The sequence below is a fragment of the Salmo trutta genome, chromosome 30 (genome assembly GCF_901001165.1).
Source record: "Salmo trutta chromosome 30, fSalTru1.1, whole genome shotgun sequence".
In the NCBI taxonomy this organism is placed as follows: Eukaryota; Metazoa; Chordata; class Actinopteri; order Salmoniformes; family Salmonidae; genus Salmo; species Salmo trutta.
The window spans coordinates 12,029,182-12,048,646 of record NC_042986.1 but is presented as its reverse complement, the minus strand read 5'-3'; the positions used below and the strand labels follow the sequence as shown (position 1 = coordinate 12,048,646).

The 19,465-nt window shown below is 39.8% G+C and overlaps 1 protein-coding gene across 2 annotated transcripts; it reads left to right on the top strand.

The window, feature by feature from the left end:
- Positions 1–9,589: 9,589 nt before the first annotated feature.
- On the top strand, positions 9,590–16,974 carry LOC115167967 (mitochondrial ubiquitin ligase activator of NFKB 1). 2 transcript variants are annotated; one of them, XM_029722764.1, is made up of 5 exons: positions 9,590–10,082; positions 10,290–10,429; positions 10,746–10,954; positions 11,273–11,484; positions 15,960–16,974. In XM_029722764.1, exons 2-5 carry the CDS (start codon positions 10,310–10,312, stop codon positions 16,475–16,477), a joined length of 1,059 nt encoding a protein of 352 aa, XP_029578624.1. In that variant the 5' UTR covers positions 9,590–10,082; positions 10,290–10,309; the 3' UTR covers positions 16,478–16,974. The 2 variants fall into 2 exon arrangements, with proteins under 2 accessions (XP_029578624.1, XP_029578625.1); XM_029722765.1 differs by having other exon boundaries at positions 9,613–9,631.
- The last annotated feature ends 2,491 nt before the right edge of the window (positions 16,975–19,465 follow it).

The following is a 19,465-nucleotide window of genomic DNA, read 5'->3' as shown; positions in this document are numbered from 1 at the left end:
TTCAATGTTGATATGGAGTATGGAAGCTGATCAGTATCATATGTGTTGGCATGATAGCTCAGCAGAAATGAACACAGCTTGTTTCCAAAGCTAAGCAGGGTACCTAGAGGTAGGTAACTGGATGGTAGACTAGTTCTCACTTAAGTGCACTACCCATCATGTAGGAGTCACTGTTCAGGCAGGGTTTTATTTCAATATACAGTAGGTATGTCTTTATTTAGGTTGATAAACATACTATTTTACTATCAATATTGAAACAAGGTCAAATAAAAAACAACATTTCAACCACCCACTATACTGTATATGAAGATAGGATGAAAAACAGACATTCTGTGCTTCCAACTTTGTGGCAACAGTTTGGAGAAGGACCTTTCCTGTTTCAGGATGACAATTCAAGAGAGGTCCGTACAGAAATGGTTTGTCGAGATCGATGTGGAAGAACTTAACTGGCCTGCACAGAGCCCTGACCTCAAATCCATCAAACACTTTTGGGGTGAATTCAAACACCGACTGCGAGCCAGGCCTAATCATCCAACATCAGTGCCTGACCTCACTAATGCTCTTGTGGCTGAACGGAAGCAAGTCCCTGCAGCAATGTTATAACATCTAGTGGAAAGTCTTCCCAGAAGAGTGGAGGCTGTTATAGCAACAAAAGGGGGACCAACTCCATATTAATGCCCATGAGTTTGGAATGAGATGTTCGACGAGCACATCCTTTTGGTAATGTAGTGTATCAATACACACTTGTACATGTGTGAAGTAGGACAAATATAAGCAACCACCTAAGTATCATATAAGAAAATTGGAACGACTTTGAGTTGAGGCATCATCTTTTAGAGCTTACGCGAAGGTTCCCGAACATGACATTTACAGAGAACCGTCACAGAAACATCTGACTCACTGCACAAATAGTAATTGATTGTGTTCAATATATCCTGAACCCAAGAGCCTTATGAGCAATAAATACAGCTCAGCTGTAGCCTACTTTAATACAAATGTTCCGTACAGTATGTTCAGTACAGTATACAGAGGAGGTTCTGAACAAGTTCCATGCAGTATGCTCAATTCTATCCCAAACGTACAGCTTCATAATCAGAATCCTTAAATGGTCCTTCTTTAGATGTAAAACATTTCCCTAAACCCACTGCTTATGGAAACACATGACAGTGGCTAGATTAATGGCACCTCTGTTGGAATGATTCAGCATCCTTTGCATTGTGTAATTCTGCATTCTGCATGTATATTATAAATGCGCTCCAGGTTTGATGTTTTCTAAAGGACAGACAGGAAGAGAAAATGAGAACCTGCCATAATACAAGCCTTGCCAAATAGCTTCATTACTCATCCTGTGCTGCTTTTGTTTGGTGTAATCCTCAAAGGAAACCCTCCAGGCTTTTAACATTCAGCACATACTGTACCTACCCAGAATGCCATCTGATTTGAATATCTGAGTGATGTGGTTTCTGTCTGATCACATGCTTTATCAAATGCTTTTATATGCAGGAGAATAAATAACAGGGTTGATTTTAGAGAAACACTCCAAAGCCATTATAATAAGTGCAGAAGAAAGAAAAAGGACTGAGTCCTTAGTTCTTTCTAAGGGTGTTTACAAGTTACAGGGAAAATCTCCAGCTGTGCTCCATAATCAGATAGGACATGTTTCTCATTGTAATATCATCAATAATCAATTTTGATATAGCCAAGCTTCATTTTACATTACATTTAAATTGGATTCATTTAGCAGATGCTCTTATCCAGAGCGACTTACAATTAGTGCATTCATTTTAAGATAGCTAGGTGACACAACCACATATCACAGTACATTTTTCCTCAATAACGAAATGATCAGCAAAGTCGGTGCTAGTAGGAAAAGGGTAAAGTAGTTATGATACTGTAATAGAAGTAACAGGCATCACCATCACTCTGACTCTGTTCAGAGCATCATAGTTCATCCATGGTATTGTATCGTTGAGTCCTATGTTGAATCTGGTGTTACAGATCCTTATCCCCCTTTTTACGAAACCGAGGGAAATACCATAACAAATGTGGGATGAAGAAAACAGAGAATCCGTTACAATTTCTGTAACATTCCTCGCCACACAGATTTACTTTGCACATTTTGATGAAAGAGCTGCTAGAAAGAGCTGCTAGATTGGAATAATATTGTAGATTCTCTCAGAACTGACAGCATGAAAAGACTGGGGGATGCACATATCTACTTGACTACCAGATGAGCATGTAAATAATTCCCAATCAAAACAAGTAAACAGGCTACACATCCAGGCCTGGAGCTACCTCATTGCATCAAGGTGACTAATATTGCGATAAAGACCTCAGGCATGTTTGGTTCCCTTTTTCAGTTGATATGGAAGAGGTTATGCTACACCTCTCTTGTATTTGGGGCTCCCGAGTAGCGCAGCGGTCTAAGGCACTGCATCTCAGTGAAAGAGGCGTCACTACAGTCCCTGGTTTGAATCCAGGCTGTATCACAGCCGGCCATGATTGGGAGTCCCTTAGGGCGGCGCACAATTGGCCCAGCGTCATCCGGGTTTGGTCGGGGTAAGCCATCAATGTAAATAAGAATTTGTTCTTAATTGACTTGCCTAGTCAATTTTAAAAAGTTGAATGTTATCAGAGCCTGATTCAGTCTACTCTCATACAGCAGAGCTTGAGGGAATTTTGTTGTTGTCTTTGTCGTAACCCGTGTTATTCTTGTTGTCTCATTATAAACATATATTCCTAGAATTGTTTATATCAATAAATGTATCATTTTGATATCAATGATTAGAATTTTTATCAATAAAAAGTGTCAATGTTTTTATTATATATTTTTTTATATAAATTAATTCCGCATAGGATTCAATGGAGAAACCAATTTTTTATATCAATAACTTTTTTATATAAAATGTCTAATTATCGATGTAAAACATTTTAATCGTTGATATCAAAAATGTAAATTATTGAATAAAAAAATAGAATTATCAATATCAAAAATGTATTTCTCCATTGAATCCTTGTTGAATTTCACATATATTTCTGCACATATTTATCATTATTAAGAGGTGGTACAACAGGTCCCAGAGTGGTGTGGTGCAGGAAAAAAATCTGGGGCCAGTAGTTTTCCTGATCTGGAAACCCAACCAGGTAAAACTCCAGACCTTATACGGTATGACATGATTAATCTGTTGTGAGAAGGTTTAATATGGGCTATGATGGGATCAGATTGTTTCTAATCAGGTCACATGATTTAAAAACATTCCTGGATGAAAACCCCGTCAAACTGCTGCAACCTTGTACTTGTCCATATGTTAAAGAAGGACTAGGGGGGTTTCCTATACACAGACACAGAAAGCAACGTCATTGAACAATTAAACTCACAGGGCCTAGCTTGCTTTATGCAGGTTTGCATCATGTAAGCTAGTCCTGCCCTATGCAACTGTAGGCCTAATAAAAAAATGAATCAGTCTGTCAGCTATTGTGTTTATTGATTAAGTAAGTCTAGGTAGCCTAGTCAGCCCAAGTTTGAATATAAACCAAATTTGATCCCATTAACATTTTCTCACAAACAAAATGTTACCACGTTGTTTTACCTGGCCAGAGGGACAGGGTGCATAGTAGGCTAGACTATGCAGCCGCTGTTGTTAGTAGCCTACAGTTGATCAGACTGAAAAATAGCCTCATTATCAAATCACATTTTATTTGTCACATGACCCGAATACAACTGGTGCAGATTTTACCGTGAAATGCTTGCTTATTAGCCCTTCCCAACAATGCAGAGTTGGAAATTGTGCAACTTGTAACACGATAGGAATAAAATAAAATACACAAGAATGGAGCTATATACAGTTTCCATGCAATACAGCATGTCAGATCACTAATGTTTAGGTGTTTATGTCAAGGCTCAGGAGAAGACCCAGATGCAGACAGTTTCGATGTAACAAAAGTTTATTACAAAAACAGGGGCAGGCAAACGACAGGTCAAGGGCAGGCAGAGGTCAGTAATCCAGATCAGAGTCCATAAGGTACAGAACGGCAGGCAGTCTTGGGGTCAGGGTAGGCAGAGGTCAATAATCCAGGGTGGTATAACAAGGTACAGAATGACATGCAGACTCAGGGTCAAGGCAAGCAGAATGGTCAAAACTGGGAAAGCTAGAAAACAGGAACTAGAGACAGACAGGAGCATGGGAAAAACCACTGGAAGGCTTGATGAAACAAAACGAACTGGCAACAGACAAACAGAGAACATAGGTATAAGTACACTGGGGATAATGGGGAAGATGGGTGACACCTGGAGGGAGTTGGAGACAAGCACAAAGACAGGTGAAACAGATCAGGGTGTGGCAGTATACTGTAGGCTGCGACATTTACGTTTAAGAGTTTTTACTTGTGTCTGGAGTGATGTTATCACTCTTGCTGAATAAATACCGGAGGTAAGTGGAGAGTGTGCGTTCAGCTTTGTGAGTTGTGCCTGGCCCGCATTACCTGCAATTTCCATGAATCTGATTGGTCAAGACACGCACAGAGTCTGCAGCAGCACTATCACGTCCTGACCATTGTAAGAAGTCATTTTTCTATAGTAGATGGGTCAGGGCGTGGCAAGGGGTATTTGGTTGGTTGTCTGGGTTGCTATTTCTATGTTTTGGGTTCTAGGGTTTCTATTTCTATGTCGGGTTTTGTTTGGGGTTGATCTCCAATTGGAGGCAGCTGCTTCTTGTTGCCTGTGATTGGAGATCATATTTATGTAGGGGGTTTTCCATTTGTATGCCGTGGGTTGTTAATTTTGTGAGTAGTGTATGCCTGCTCTGCGTCACGGCTTTATTGTTTTTGTATTTTCAAGTTTATTGCATATTGCATTTAGTTTCACGATTAAATAAAAGATGTGGAACTACGATCACGCTGCGTATTGGTCCGAGCCGTCTGAAAGCCCTGACAAGCACTCCTATGTGAAGGACAGAGAAATTGTGGGAGAGTTGACAAATCATGAGGCAAATCGGCCAAAAGAAACGCACTTTGCCCTCTATTTTATTAAGCTAAATCAAAAGTGGTGTGGCGCTGCCACACCTGATTGAAAAGTGCTGGGGCAAATCTCGCCTCACCATTTGTTTTCCAGCGGCCCTGACATAATTACTACTTGGCGGAAGCACCATTGGCAGCCATTAAAGGTGGGAATAATTTTGAATAAGATGAGTATTGTGGTGGCAGCATCGTGCTATGGCTATGCTTGTTACTGGAAGGGGCTGGGGAGTATGTTTGGGTCAAAATAAGTATTAAAGGAGCAAAGGACAGGAAAACCTGTCATAGTCTTCTGAAAACCTAACCCTCCGATAGTTCATTTTTTCCAGAGGAACAATTACACAAATTCTAATGCAAAAGACCCACCAGAATGGCTATCCAATAGGTGTTGAGTGTTCATGAATAGTCTAGTAGTCTTTGTCCTGACCTAAATCTGCTTGAAAATCAGTGACAAGCATTGAATATTGTTGTCAATCAATGATTCCTAACCAAATGTACTGAGCTTGAGTAATTTTGACAAAAACAATTGATATGTTGCCCAAAGAGTTGTACAAGGTTAGTAGAATCTTATTCAAAAGGATTCACAGTTGTAATGGCTGCTTCCACCAAGTATTAACTGGGGTGTGAAGACATACCAAATTAATAAATTTTAATTTAAAAAAATTAAATCAATTTAATGTTCAGGCAACAAAATGGGAAGACTGGGCAAGGGATGTGTAGACATTCACTAGCGACTGTATGTAGGAGCATGCACATGTAATCCTGCCCCCACGAAGATCATTACCATAGATTTTATTTATATCGATTAAAAAAAAAAGATACGGAAGAAAAAAAAGTTTATAGATTTTGTTTAATTATTGATGTATAAAACATAAAATGATTGATATAAAAAACGTAATGAGTATATGTTAAAACAGCTTTCCATAGTAGAGTGGTGTCCATCTGTGACTAATCCTGCTTCCAAATCTCAGTGCTGCACCCAATTAGCACAGGCATACAGTGATGTAGAGATACAAATATATAAATCCACATCCATCCCAAATGTTGTAGGGAAGTACACTGCAGGCCTGCCTATGCGTTGTACATTTAGCATCATTGTCACACGTTGTTTGTAAAGTTGCATCCTTGTCACATCTTGTGTCTACCGTATTTCATTGCATTAGTTATTTGACCACAAATCATTTTTAGGAAACCAAGTCCCACATACCTCTGCCTGTAACCCAGTAACTAAATATCAAATTGGCTCTGACTATTGAGTGTGGAAAACCAGCTGACGAAGAAGAGATATTATGCTAATCCTGTACTCATTATGATTGCCCCAAAAACCGTGTAGGTTGCGTCCCAAATGGAACCCTATTCCTTATAGTGCACTACTTTTGACCAGAACCCAATGGGCTCTGGTCAAAAGTAATGCACTATGTTGGGAATAGGGTGCCATTTGGGAAACAGATCTAGTGAGAGAGAAGAGAATGGCTGCTGCCTGTCAGACAGTGGGGCTGGACGGAGTGAGAGTCAGTCGGTGGATTTATGAGACTGAGATTGCACAACAGGCTCAATTGAATGGTTCTGAACTGAAGCCTGCTTTTCTCACTGCTGCATGCTGGCACTTACCATATTTCACCCTGAATAATTGAATGCTCTTCATCTTTATTGCTTCTCTGCACTTCTCTATTGCATCATTGTTCATTGTCCTTTATGAACGAGATCAAGTTGTGATGTGTCCCAATTTGATATCAAGTCTTTTTGTCTTATCCTCTTTGGCTTGTTCAGGAAATTGCAATGGGCTCCCCTACCCATTTATGTAGGCCAACATCTTTACATGAGAAAGAGGTAACAGACAACATTGGCAAAATCACTGGCCACTTTAATAATGGAATGTTTACATATTTTGCATTACTCATCTCATATGTATATACTGTATTATATTCTACTGTATTTTAGTCTCTGCTGCCCTACCAAGCAAAAAGGCAGTAACTGCTCATAGTGTGGAACTGAGAAAAATGGCTTTTATTTACCTTGGTTTCACAGTAACTTTATGCAGTTACTGCTAACATGACCCCCCTCTTTTCTAAAACACAATACAATAGAGGCAGGATACTTGTCCACATGATTAAGCAGGAACTTAATCCACATGATTAACCAGTAATGTAGCAAAAATTACATTAACTCATCTTCGACCAAATTAGCAGTTTTTGCCTTTTTGCTTGGTAGGGCAGAATGCCGCTCTGACATTGCTCGTCCAAATATTTATATATTCTTAATTCCATTCCTTTACTTTAGATGTGTGTGTATTGTGTGTATGGTTGCGAAATTGTTATTACTTGTTAGATATTACTGCACTGTCGGAGCTAGAAACACAAGCATTTTGCTACACCCGCAATAACATCTGCTTAACACGTGTACAGTATGTGACCAATAAAATGTTGTTTGATTTGAAAGTGCAGTGATACTTCACAAAATTCCTTAAACTCCCACCTTGTTTCCTGTAGCTGCATGTACAAATGTCTCTTACACAATATAATGCACATTTCTGTATGTTGTAAAAACGCCACATGGTCGCTGCCCATATCATTGCATAATGCAGAAAATACACAAGAGTTCAGGGGCCTTGCCTGGCTTTAACAAAGTTAACCATTTTCACTGTAGTGTCCAAAACGTCTTTCAAGCTGTCAGGCATTCCCTTGGCACCAAGAGCCTCTCGGAGTGGAGTCAGGAGCGACTGGAGCAACTGCTTGCATGTGCGTTACCACTCCACTATGTCTCCCTGTCATGGCTTTTGCGCCATCAGTACGGATACCAACACATCTTGCCCACCAAAGTCCATTTTATGTCACAAAGCTGTCCAGTACTTTAAAAATATCCTCTCCGGTTGTCCTGGTTTCCAGTGGTTTGCAGAAGAGGATGTCTTCCTTAATTGACCCCACATAAACGTAACGGACATATACCAGGAGCTGTGCCAGGCCCAACACTTCTGTTGACTCATCCAGCTGTAACGCATATAATTGAATTGTTTCAAAACATCTCCTACCATGTCACTGATGCGTCGTGAAACAGTGTTGTTTGATGAAGGAATTGTCTGTGTAGTTTTTCTTGGCCTTTTCCCCCAGCCATATTCACGGCAGTAGGAAGAATTAAGTCCTCCACAATAGTATGGGCTTTGCCTGTCCTAGCCACTCGGTAGCTCACCATATAAGAGGCTTCTAGCCTCTTCTTATTAATGGTATCTGTTGCTTTTATACATGTGTCACTACTCGAAAGTCGTCTTTATTCTCGCTCAAAAAACTCCCGTGGCTTATTTTTCAAATTGTAATGTTTCGTTTCTAAATGTCTGCGCATGAGTGAAAGTTTCCCGCGAGAGAGTAAGTAACGGTTAATGTGATTGGATGTTAATTATTTGACTAGGACCTGTATTTTACACTGTGTTGTTATTTCGCAAAACACTAACGTTAGGTTTCATTTTTTGGTTTCATTTTATTTTTGGCAGACGAGAAAAACACCTCACCCAAATGTATAGCCTCGTTAGAAAATATAAATGTACTGTTTGAAAATGTGAAGATTTGTTCTTTTTTTAAAGTAAAAAAACGTTTTTTTTGGCAATCACATTTTTTTTGGTGTACCGCCGACGGCATTGCGTGTACCCAGTTTGGGAATACCTGGACTAGAGAATTGAGTTATTAAGATTACCAAGAATAAAAGTTTTTTTCAGTGTTTATGTGTTTCTTTTATTAAAAAAACCCACTAGAAAGGCAATACATTTTGAAGACATGTTTCATTTGGGCTACACAATATTATTTGTCATGAAATCAATGGTTCTTATTGACCATTCTAATTTGATAACCGATCTAAACGTGATATAATCTAATGTTTTATCACAGGGCCCATAAACATAGATTAAAAACAAATCTGTGCTGTGCTTTTCAATTGATAAATGATTGAACACTGCTCCCTGCTGGTCAAATGGCCACATTGAACTGACTTTTATTTTGAATTGAGAAAGGATGGAACCCCAAGGATCAGATGTCAAGGATCAAGGATCAGCATGTCCCGTGCGAGAGGCAGGTTGAGGTTTCCAGGGTTAGAGTAGTGCAGAGGCAGTGAAGAAAGTAGAGGAAGATGGGTCAAAGTGATATATGTTTCAGTAAGATTGGATTTTTGGCATTTATAGCAATGGTTATTAACTGTAATGCAGAGATAGAACGTAAGTCACAGAAAATAGAGGTTGTGGTGGCAGCTGCAGAGAGGTATTTGGGTGTGCGAGACTTGACATCAGAATTGTTACAGAATGTGTTAAGTGGTGGTGTCCCATCCTTTCACGTTGTTGGCCTGAGGTAGGACTAAATAGATTTAAATAGTGGATTATGGTATTTATTATTATTTAGAATTTTTCTTGTGAGTGTAGTGTTAGATGGTAAGATATTTGTTGTGTGTGTGTGTGTGTGTGTGTATATATATATATATATATATATATATATAAGCATTGTATAAGGGAGTTATACTCCAGTCTAGTAGGTGGCAGTAATGCAACATTTATTGGATGCCAACCGCCGTTAAACCTCATCGAAGAAGAAGTAGAACATTAAAAACAAATAAAAATAAATACTATGTAAGGAAGTGGAGGGTGAGCCCAAACTAGCAATTAGATGTGGCTTTATTTAGCTAATCTTGGAATGAAATCAATAGTTTTTAAAATATAAAAGTAGCTAGTCTATTAAAATGAGCTTGATGAGAAATATGTGTTTACAACTAGCTAGCTAGTTACGTCAGTACAGGGCTAAATTACAGAGCCCGCCCTTAGCTATGCTAACTAATTATGTTAGGTAACGTTAACTACAGTAGCTAACTAATTAGGTAGTTAGAGTAATGTCAACAAACCTGTTTAGTCAATCGATTTTGTATAATTGCATGATACCAAATATTTTATTTTGTATTTTGGCGACAACGTTATCATTAGCATTTGAAATGGTCACTCACCTCCAGAAAGTCACTCATCAACCCAAGTTGATTTTGGCTAGCCCAAAAGAGAGAACTCCAGGGTTAGCTAAAAATAGCTAGGTGGCAGTCAAGTCTCTGTAAGTATGGGTTTTTAGGCTGACAAATATAATACTGTAATTCCATGGCATTCATACATTCCATAAGGTCCAACTAACATTGAATCACATGACCATAGCCTTATAGTCTGTCAATGGCAGGGCAACAATTGTCATCTGATTTACGGCCCAGATGTGGATCCATACACCTTGCTCTTGTGTTCTTTGACATAGTCTTTGTTGTTTCAGATCAAACAGAAGATCACAGGATGGATACTAGTGGGAAACCCTCCACAGCCCAATTCCTGCTATTAGCCACCAGCTCAGCACTGACTGCAGTCTTCTACTCTGTGTACAGGAGGAGGACAACAACAGTAGCAAGATTAAAGGTAATCACATTACAGCCTTGCCTCATCTATCTTATCTACCTTATCTCTTTAAATCTGTTAGTAGCATGTTTAGTAGTTAGGCTAAACATTGGCAAGCGACACATTGAAGGGAGTTTAAAATGCTTTGTTTGCAACTTACCAGAGCACACCACTGCGCCCAGAAATCCAATGTAACATTATCAATAGTTCAGACAGTGTTTTTCTATCATTGCAGTTTACCAGGAAATGATTTAACTTAATCACAGTGACTATAACTGCATTGACAATGATTATTTTAGGTTTTTGATTGTTATTCAATATCATTTATGTTTTACAGGGAGCCAAGAAAGTGTCTATTGATCAGGATATGAAGAACATCCTGACAGAAGCACCAGGAAAATGTGTCCCGTACGCTGTTATTGAAGGTGTTGTGAGATCTGTGAAAGAAACCTTGAACAGCCAGTTTGTGGACAACTGCAAAGGGGTCATCGAGAGGTTAACTCTAAAGGAGAAGAAGATGGTGTGGAATCGCACCACTCATCTCTGGTAAGTGCTAAAGTACACTGAAGTGTTATGATAATATTTTGCACCCTCTCTTACTGATGGCTGTTAGGAGGCTCAATTTGTGTGGATTTATTTTTTGTGTGTGGAGACACTTTCACACACTGACGATGGCCTAGTAATGGCTAACTTTTGTTCTGCTTATGCTACCTCCTAGAATGAAACAATAAATATGGTAGCATTTAAAAAAAAAAAACGTTATAAAAACAAACAAACTTGATGATTAAAAACATTATGCTCTATACTGCATCTTTTTGTGGATACACATCTCTGTAGGTATCTCTAATATTTTATACCTGTCAGGAACGAGAGTGAAAAGGTCATCCACCAGCGTACCAACACGGTGCCCTTTGACCTGGTGTCCCATGACGAGGCTGTGGCAGCCACCATCCGGGTCATCCGTCCCCTGGACTCCTCGGAGCTGGACCTGGAGACCACCTATGAGAACTTTCACCCCACTGCCCAGTCCCTGACCAACGTCATCGGCCACTTCATCAGCGGGGAGCGCCCTAAAGGTGTGGTCCTGTGTGGCTCAGTTGGTAGAGCATGGTCTTTGCAACACCAGGGTTGTGGGTTCAATTCCTACTAGGGCCACCCATACAGGGAAAATCTCACTCACTACTGAGTGATTACTCACTAAACTAGGGGGGGGGGGGAAATACCATGATTTTAAATAAATGTAATCCATGGAATGGTCCTTGGGAAGAAGGGTTGTTGATATATATATATTTGACTTTTGTATCTAAAAGCATAATTTTTAAATAATTAATCAAAGCAAAGTTAATATATTTCTGCCATTTTGGACCCAGGCCTCCTTCAGGACTCCATAATGTTTAATCTGTAGGTGCTACAAAGAAAAAATGTGTAATGAAGCTTTACTGCTTGCTCTGTAATATGAGTAGTATCTTGACTTAATTTTATTGAAAATATACCATTTTTGATTAGGCAAAAGTTTAAATATATTGATGAATATTACACACAGGCATATCAAAGTTCTAGATTGGAATCGCTGCAGCTTTTAGAGTTATGATCAGTGGTGTAGTGGAGGGTAAACACACTTTTTTGTGGGCATCGTGTATACTCATTCATCCGCTCAATGCATATCAAACTAGTGTAGTGGAGGTATACGCTGTATCATGTCACATGCGCCGAATACAACCTTAGTGAAAGGCTTACTTACAAGCCCTTAACCAACAATGCAGTTCTAAGAAAAAATACTTTCAAAAATAAGAAAGAAATAAAAGTAACAAATAATTAAAAAGCAGCAGTAAAATAACAATATTGAGGCTATATACAGGGGGTACTGGAACAGAGTCAATGTTCGGGGGTACCGGTTAGTTGAGGTAATATGTACATGTTGGTAGAGTTATTAAAGTGACGATGCATAGACAATAACAGAGAGTAGCAGCAGCATAAAATGGGGGGGCAGGCAATGCAAATAGTCTGGATAGCCATTTGATTAGATGTTCAGGAGTCTTATGGCTTGGGGGTAGAAGCTGTTTAAAAGCCTCTTGGACCTAGACTTGGCGCTCGGGTACCGCTTGTCGTTCGGTAGCAAAGAGAACAGTCTATGACTAGGGTGGCTGGAGTCTGACAATTTTTAGGGTCTTCCTCTGACACTGCCTGGTATAGAGGTTCTGGATGGTAGGAAGCTTGACCCCAGTGATGTACTGGGCCGTTCGCACTACCCTCTGTAGTGCTTTGTGGTCGGAGGCCGAGCAGTTGCCATACCAGGCAGTGATGCAACCAGTCAGGATGCTCTTGATGGTGCAGCTGTAGAACCTTTTGAGGATCTGAAGACCCATGCCAAATCTCCTGAGGGGGAATAGGTTCTGTCATGCCCTCTTCACAACTGTCTTGGTGTGCTTGAACCATGTTAGTTTGTTGGTGATGTGGACACCAAGGAACTTGAAGCTCTCAACCTGCTCCACTACAGCCCCGTCGATGAGAATGGGGGTGTGCTCAGTCCTCTTTTTCCTGTAGTCCACAATCATCTCCTTTGTCTTGATCACATTGTGGGAGATGTTGTTTTCTTGGCACCACACGGCCAGGTCTCTGATCTCCCTATAGGCTGTCTCATCGTTGTCGGTGATCGGGCCTACCACTGTTGTCATCGGCAATTTTTTATTTAACCTTTATTTAACTAGGCAAGAACAAATTCTTATTTACAATGACGGCCTAGGAACAGTGGGTTAACTGCCTTGTTCAGGGGCAGAATGACAGATTTTTAACTTGTCAGCTCAGGGACTTGATCGACGGGGCGGCCGGGCAGGAGGTTCAGGATCCAGTTGCAGAGGGAGGTGTTTAGTCCCAGAGTCCTTAGCTTAGTGATGAGCTTTGAGGGTACTATGGTGTTGAACACTGAGCTGTAGTCAATGAATAGCATTCTCACAGAGGTGTTCCTTTTGTCCAGGTGGGAAAGGGCAGTGTGGAGTGCAATAGAGATTGCATCATCTGTGGATCTGTTGGGGTGGTATGCAAATTGGAGTGGGTCTAGGGTTTCTGGGATAATGGTGTTTATGTAAGCCGTGACCAGCCTTTCAAAGCACTTCATGGCTATAGAACATGAGTGCTACGGTTCGGTAGTCGGAGATCAGAGAGGTTTTCCAATGCTTCGCAAAGGGCACCTATTGGTAGATGGGTAAAAATATAAAAAGCAGACATCGAATATCCCTTTGAGCATGGTGAAGTTATACACTTTGGATGGTGTATCAATACACCCAGTCACTAAAAAGTTACAGGCGTCCTTCCTAACTCAGTTGCCGGAGAGAAAGGAAACTACTCAGGGATTTCACCATGAGGCCAATGGTGACTTTAAAGCAGTTATAGCATTAAATGGTTATAATATGAGAACTGAGGATGGATCAACAACATTGTAGTTACTCCATAATACTAACCTAATTGACAGAGTGAAAAGAAGGAAGCCTGTACAGAATTTAAATATTCCAAAACATGTATCCTGTTTGCAACAAGGCACTAAAGTAAAACTGCATAAAATGTGTCCTGAATACAATGTGTTATGTTTGGGGCAAATCCAATTCAACACATTACTGAGTACCAGGGCATAAAATGTACTTTTTGGTCCACGAACCGCTGTGGCAGGTAGATTTAAAAATCTACCACTGTTGTTGGCAGGTAGATTTAAAAATCTACCAGCCACTCAGATTTTTTACCAGCTAAAATAGTTTTGAAACCACTAAATTACACCAACAAAACACACAACAAACCAGATGAGCATGCTTTGTAATGTTTTTAAAACAGTACATGTATTACTAGTAACTAACTAATGTGGTATATTGAATAATACAAACAGTCTTTTAACCAAAATATCACAGATGAGACAAAAATGTTCACCAGCCCCCTTTAAGGGTGGAAGGTTACCTTGGTAGTGAGACTCAAGTCATGTTTGTGCCTGTGATATTGAGTCTGACTAGTAGAAGTGGTTTTCTCTTCACTAGCAGTTGAAACTCAAACATAGAAAACAACCTAGCTTGTGAACAAAACAATGTAAGTAGCCAAGAAACACAAGGATAAAGTCTCACTTTAGTAGACTTTTACTTCAAGTGAATTATAGCATATTTTATGCCTGTGCACAGCGCTTCTAAAAAGGTGTCTTTCACTCAGATCTTCAGGTGCGTACAGCCCCCAGCCAGGAAGTGTTGCAGTGCGAGGTGGAATAGGCTACAGTATATAGGATTTGTAGTTCTTTGACTTTGCGCGATTAATTTACCAGCTATGAAGCAAAACGGTGAAAGTACGATGAAAACAGCTACTGCTGCATTTCTTTTACTGTAAATGTGATCATACTTGACTATTTTTATTCACAAGTGAAATGCCTGCACTGTAGAGTCCTGACAATCTGCCAACGTGGCTGGTGAAATAGACATCTTACCCGCCAGTCTGCTTTCCACTAGACACTAGGAGATTAATTTACCTTTAAGCAGGAAAATAACTTAAAAACACAAGGCCAAATCTACACTGGAGTTGTTTACCAAGAAAACAGTGAATGTTCCTGAGTGGCCAAGTTACAGATTTGACTTAAATCTGCTTGAAAATGTATGGCAAGACCTGAAAATAGTTGTCTAGCAATGATCAACAACCAATTTGAGCTTGAAGAATTTTTTTAAAGAATAATGGGCAAATATTGCACAATCCAGGTGTGGAAGGCGCTTACACTTACCCAGAAAGTATTGACTCGGGTGTGAATACTTTTGTAAATGAGATATGTCTCTATTTCCTTTTCAATACATAACCCAACAATTTCAAAAAACATGTTTTCACTATGTCATTATGGGGTATTGTGTGTAGATGGGTCAGAGAAAAAAATATATTTAATCAATTTTGAATTCCAGCTGTAACACAACAAAATGTGCAATAAGTCAAGGGGTATGAATAAGGGATTTATTATTTTAGATCATTCAGAGTCTCACTGTTTCTCATAAGTTTCGAACAGGGCGCCTTTCCTTTGGGCCGTTTGGGATTTTTTTTGCCAAATTGGAGGCACCACTACACCAATGGTTGTGATCAAATTTGAAAAAATTACCGAATGGGGAACTGTATTCAAAATGGTTGCTCTCTGCTGGTGATTTGCAGGATGTGCAATGTTACAAGTAAGTAAAACGAGGGCTGTGATTGGTTACATTGCCTACTATGCAAATTTCTCTGTATAAAATGGGCCATAACTTTTAACCTAGCAGAAATCCCTGGGTAAGGCCAAAATGTCAAATATGCCAACTTTGATAAATTATTTCTCAATTATGCTTTTAGATTCAAACATCATATGTCAACAATTCTTCCTCCAAAGGACTATTCTATGGATTATTTTGTGAAAATCTCCAAAATCATGGTCTTTTTTTGTCCTGGTTTCGTGAGGAATTAGTCATTTGAATAATGTAATGTACTTTGTGATTGATTTATTGGATAAAAGTATATCAATCAATAAAATTCTATCCTAAATGGTATGTTGTTATTATTATTATTATTATCTTAGGTATCCACGAGATGGAGGAGATGTTGCGTCTAGGGGAGAGTGTGACCGGGGTCGGGGAGCTGGTGCTGGACAACAACCTGGTGAAGCTCCAGCCTCCCAAGCAGGGCCTGAGGTACTTCCTCAGCCGACTGGACTATGACTCCCTGGTGGAGAAGCAGCAGAGCAGCGTCAGGTTCTGGAGGATCCTGACCATGATGTTTGGTGTGGTTGCTTCCACAACGCTCTTCTTCATCCTGTGGAAGCAGTGGGCTTACCATAGACAGAGCAGGAAGAAGAAGAATGTTCTGGAGGAATTCAAGGAGCAGCAGAGGAAGAGGATGAGGGAGCTGAATGTGGAGGAGGCCAGTGTTTCCACTAGTGCCTGTACAGTTTGTTTGAGCCAGAAGCGTTCCTGTGTGTTCCTGGAGTGTGGGCATGTCTGTGCCTGTGACTGGTGCTACCAGGCTCTGCCAGAGCCAAAAAAGTGCCCTATCTGCAGGGCGACGATAGAGAGGGTAGTGCCTCTTTATAACAGCTAATGGACAATGCCATAGGGATGGCCATTGTAAATGGACTAATCTAATGTCACTGAAAAAAGGATTGTGTCGGCTTATTTTTCTGTTTTCTTTGCTTTTATAATGTTTAATTGAAAGATCAAGCTGACTTGTAGCTTGATTTGAGTTATATCACTTGAGGAAAACATGTAATATCCAGGATCCTTCTTAGTTGTAGAAGTTGAATGTTTTCACCTCAATGTTTCTCCAAAGAACATCAAAGCCATTTTGAATAAATAAAGACAAACAAAATAAATATATCCTCAACCTATTTTACAAATCTGTTAGCCCTGTACTATCCACACACATTTATGTAAATGTTTATGGCTGCCAGGAGAGGGTGATGTCTGCCTTGCATACCTTTTCAACAGGGATGAAAGAGTACATCATATTTTATGATTTATATAAACCATTGCATTTGAGCTAAGCAGAAAAGGTACAGAAATCATGTACAAAATAAAGGTATTTGCAAATGAAAAACATTTCATAAAGTATGAAGTTTTGTTTTAAGTGACAATCAGTAAGTTATCATAAAAGAAGGAGCAATACACAATGGTGTTAACAACTTATTCATGAAGTGTTGACTGTTACCGGGAAGGTAAAGAATAAATACAATATCGTGATGAGACAAGTGAATGCACCAGGAAAAAGCTACCACAGTCGGTGACGTATCTTTCTTCTGCAAATTCTGCTCGGGATTGTTTTGCATCGCTCTCCTACACTATTTGCATTTCTCTCTTCATTAGACTTTTATTCTGTAAATGACTATTCCATCGATAAAATACCCATTTAGTCGTAAAGAGGAAGGAACATTTTGGATAATATGTGTTTTATGCAAGCGATATCATAGGCTATCGTATAATTTTCAGTTTATTATCAAATCAGCTTTTTCACCGACGTCTTTCAGTATCGATTATTGACTAAGCTTTTATTGTGAAGACATGTTGGAAAGTATTGCCTTACAATGAGAAAAAACTCTATGGGGCTGATGGTGACAGGTTTCCATCACCGGTCTCCTTGCAGGATACCAACAACTTCTATTGTAGCCTACTTCAGACTAACAACCCACCTAAACTCTGACAGATTGGGAGAAGTAAAAAAGGTGAGAGACTATTGTCTGTAGGACCTCTCTAAATAATCATTACAGTAAAGGCAATAAACACGAAGGAATTGTCAGTAGAGCTCTGAGACTGTTGAGGCACAGATCTGGGAAAGGGTACTAAAAATATTTTGCACTATTGAAGGTCCCCAAGAACACAGTGGCCTCCATCATTCTTAAATGGAAGAAGTTTGGAACCACCAAGACTCTTCCTAGAGCTGGCTTCCCAGCCATACTGAGCAATCGGGGGAGAAGGGCCTTGGTCAGGGATGTGACCAAGAACCCATGGTCACTCTGACAGAGCTCCAGAGTTCCTCTGTGGAGATGGGAGAGCCTTCCATAAGGACAACCATCTCTGCAGCACTCCACAATCAGGCCTTTATGGTAGAGTGGTCAGATGGAAGCCAATCCTCAGTAAAAGGCACATGACAGCCCACTTGGAGTTTGCCAAAGGCACCTAAAGGACTCTGACCATGATAAATATGATTCTCTGGTCTGATGAAACCAAGATTGAACTCTTTGGCCTGAATTCCAAGCGTCACATCTGGAGGAAACCTGGCACCATCTTTACAGTGAAGCATGGTGGTGGCAGCATCATACTGTGGGGATGCTTTTCAGCGGCAGGGACTGGGAGACTAGTCAGGATCGAGGGTAAGATGAACGGGCAAAGTGGAGAGAGATCCTTGATGAAAACTTGCTCCAGAGCGCTCAGGACCTCAGACCGGGGCAAATGTTCACCTTCAACTTCCTACAAGGCAACAACCCTAAGCACACAGCGAAGACAATACAGGAGTGGCTTCGGGACAAGTCTCTGAATGTCTTTGAGTGGCCCAGCCAGAGCCTGGACTTGAACCCGATCTAACATCTCTGGAGAGACCTGAAAATAGCTGTGCAGCGACACTCCCCTTCCATCATAACAAAGATTGAAAGGATCTGCAGAGAAGAATCGGATAAACTCCCCAAATACAGGTGTGCTAAGCTTAGCGTCATACCCAAGAAGACTTGAGGCAGTAATCACTGCCAAAGGTGCTTCAACAAAGTACTGATTAAAGGGTGTGAAACTTATGTAAATGTGATATGATATTTGCAAAAATGTCTCAAAAACTTTTTGCTTTGTCATTATGTCAATCCTATACATCAGATGTTTTTTAAAGGCATAAACTGGTTTGCTATGTCACCTTGAAAAGTTATGCCCACGCATACTATAGATTCATTTGATGCTAAATATTTTTGGGCACATTAACAAATCAAATTGTATTTGTCACGTGCCGAAAACAACAGTTGTAGACATTTACATTTAAGTCATTTAGCAGACGCTCTTATCCAGAGCGACTTACAGTAGTGAATGCATTACATTTCATGCATTTTTTTTATTTTATTTTTTACATTTTTCGTACTGGCCCCCCATGGGAATACAAACCCACAACCCTGGCGTTGCACACACCATGCTGGCGTTGCAAACACCATGCTCTACCAACTGAGCCACAGGTAGACCTTAGAGTGAAGTGCTTACTTAAAAGCCCTCAACCAACAATGCAGTTTTAAGATAATACCTACAACAACAAAAAAATACTAACAAATACTAAAAATATATTTTTCCTTTTTTATTTAAAGAAACTTTTGAAATAAATATAAAAAATATAAGTAAGAGATAAGAATAACAAATAATTAAAGAGCAACAGTAAATAACAATAGCGGGACTATATACAAGGGGTACCGATGTCGAGGTAATTGAGGTAATATGTACAGTCATGGCCAAAAGTTTTGAGAATGACACAAATATTAATTTCCACAAAGTTTGCTGCTTCAGTGTCTTTAGATATTTTTTTCAGATGTTACTATTGAATACTGAATACAGCAAAGCAATGATGACG

Excerpts from the sequence above, each read along its gene's own strand:
- LOC115167967 (XM_029722764.1), top strand. The coding sequence starts at position 10,310 with ATGGATACTAGTGGGAAACCCTCCACAGCCCAATTCCTGCTATTAGCC. Across the intron at positions 10,430-10,745 it reads CAACAGTAGCAAGATTAAAG|GGAGCCAAGAAAGTGTCTAT; the intron begins GTAATCACATTA and ends TATGTTTTACAG. Across the intron at positions 11,485-15,959 it reads CAGCGGGGAGCGCCCTAAAG|GTATCCACGAGATGGAGGAG; the intron begins GTGTGGTCCTGT and ends TTATTATCTTAG.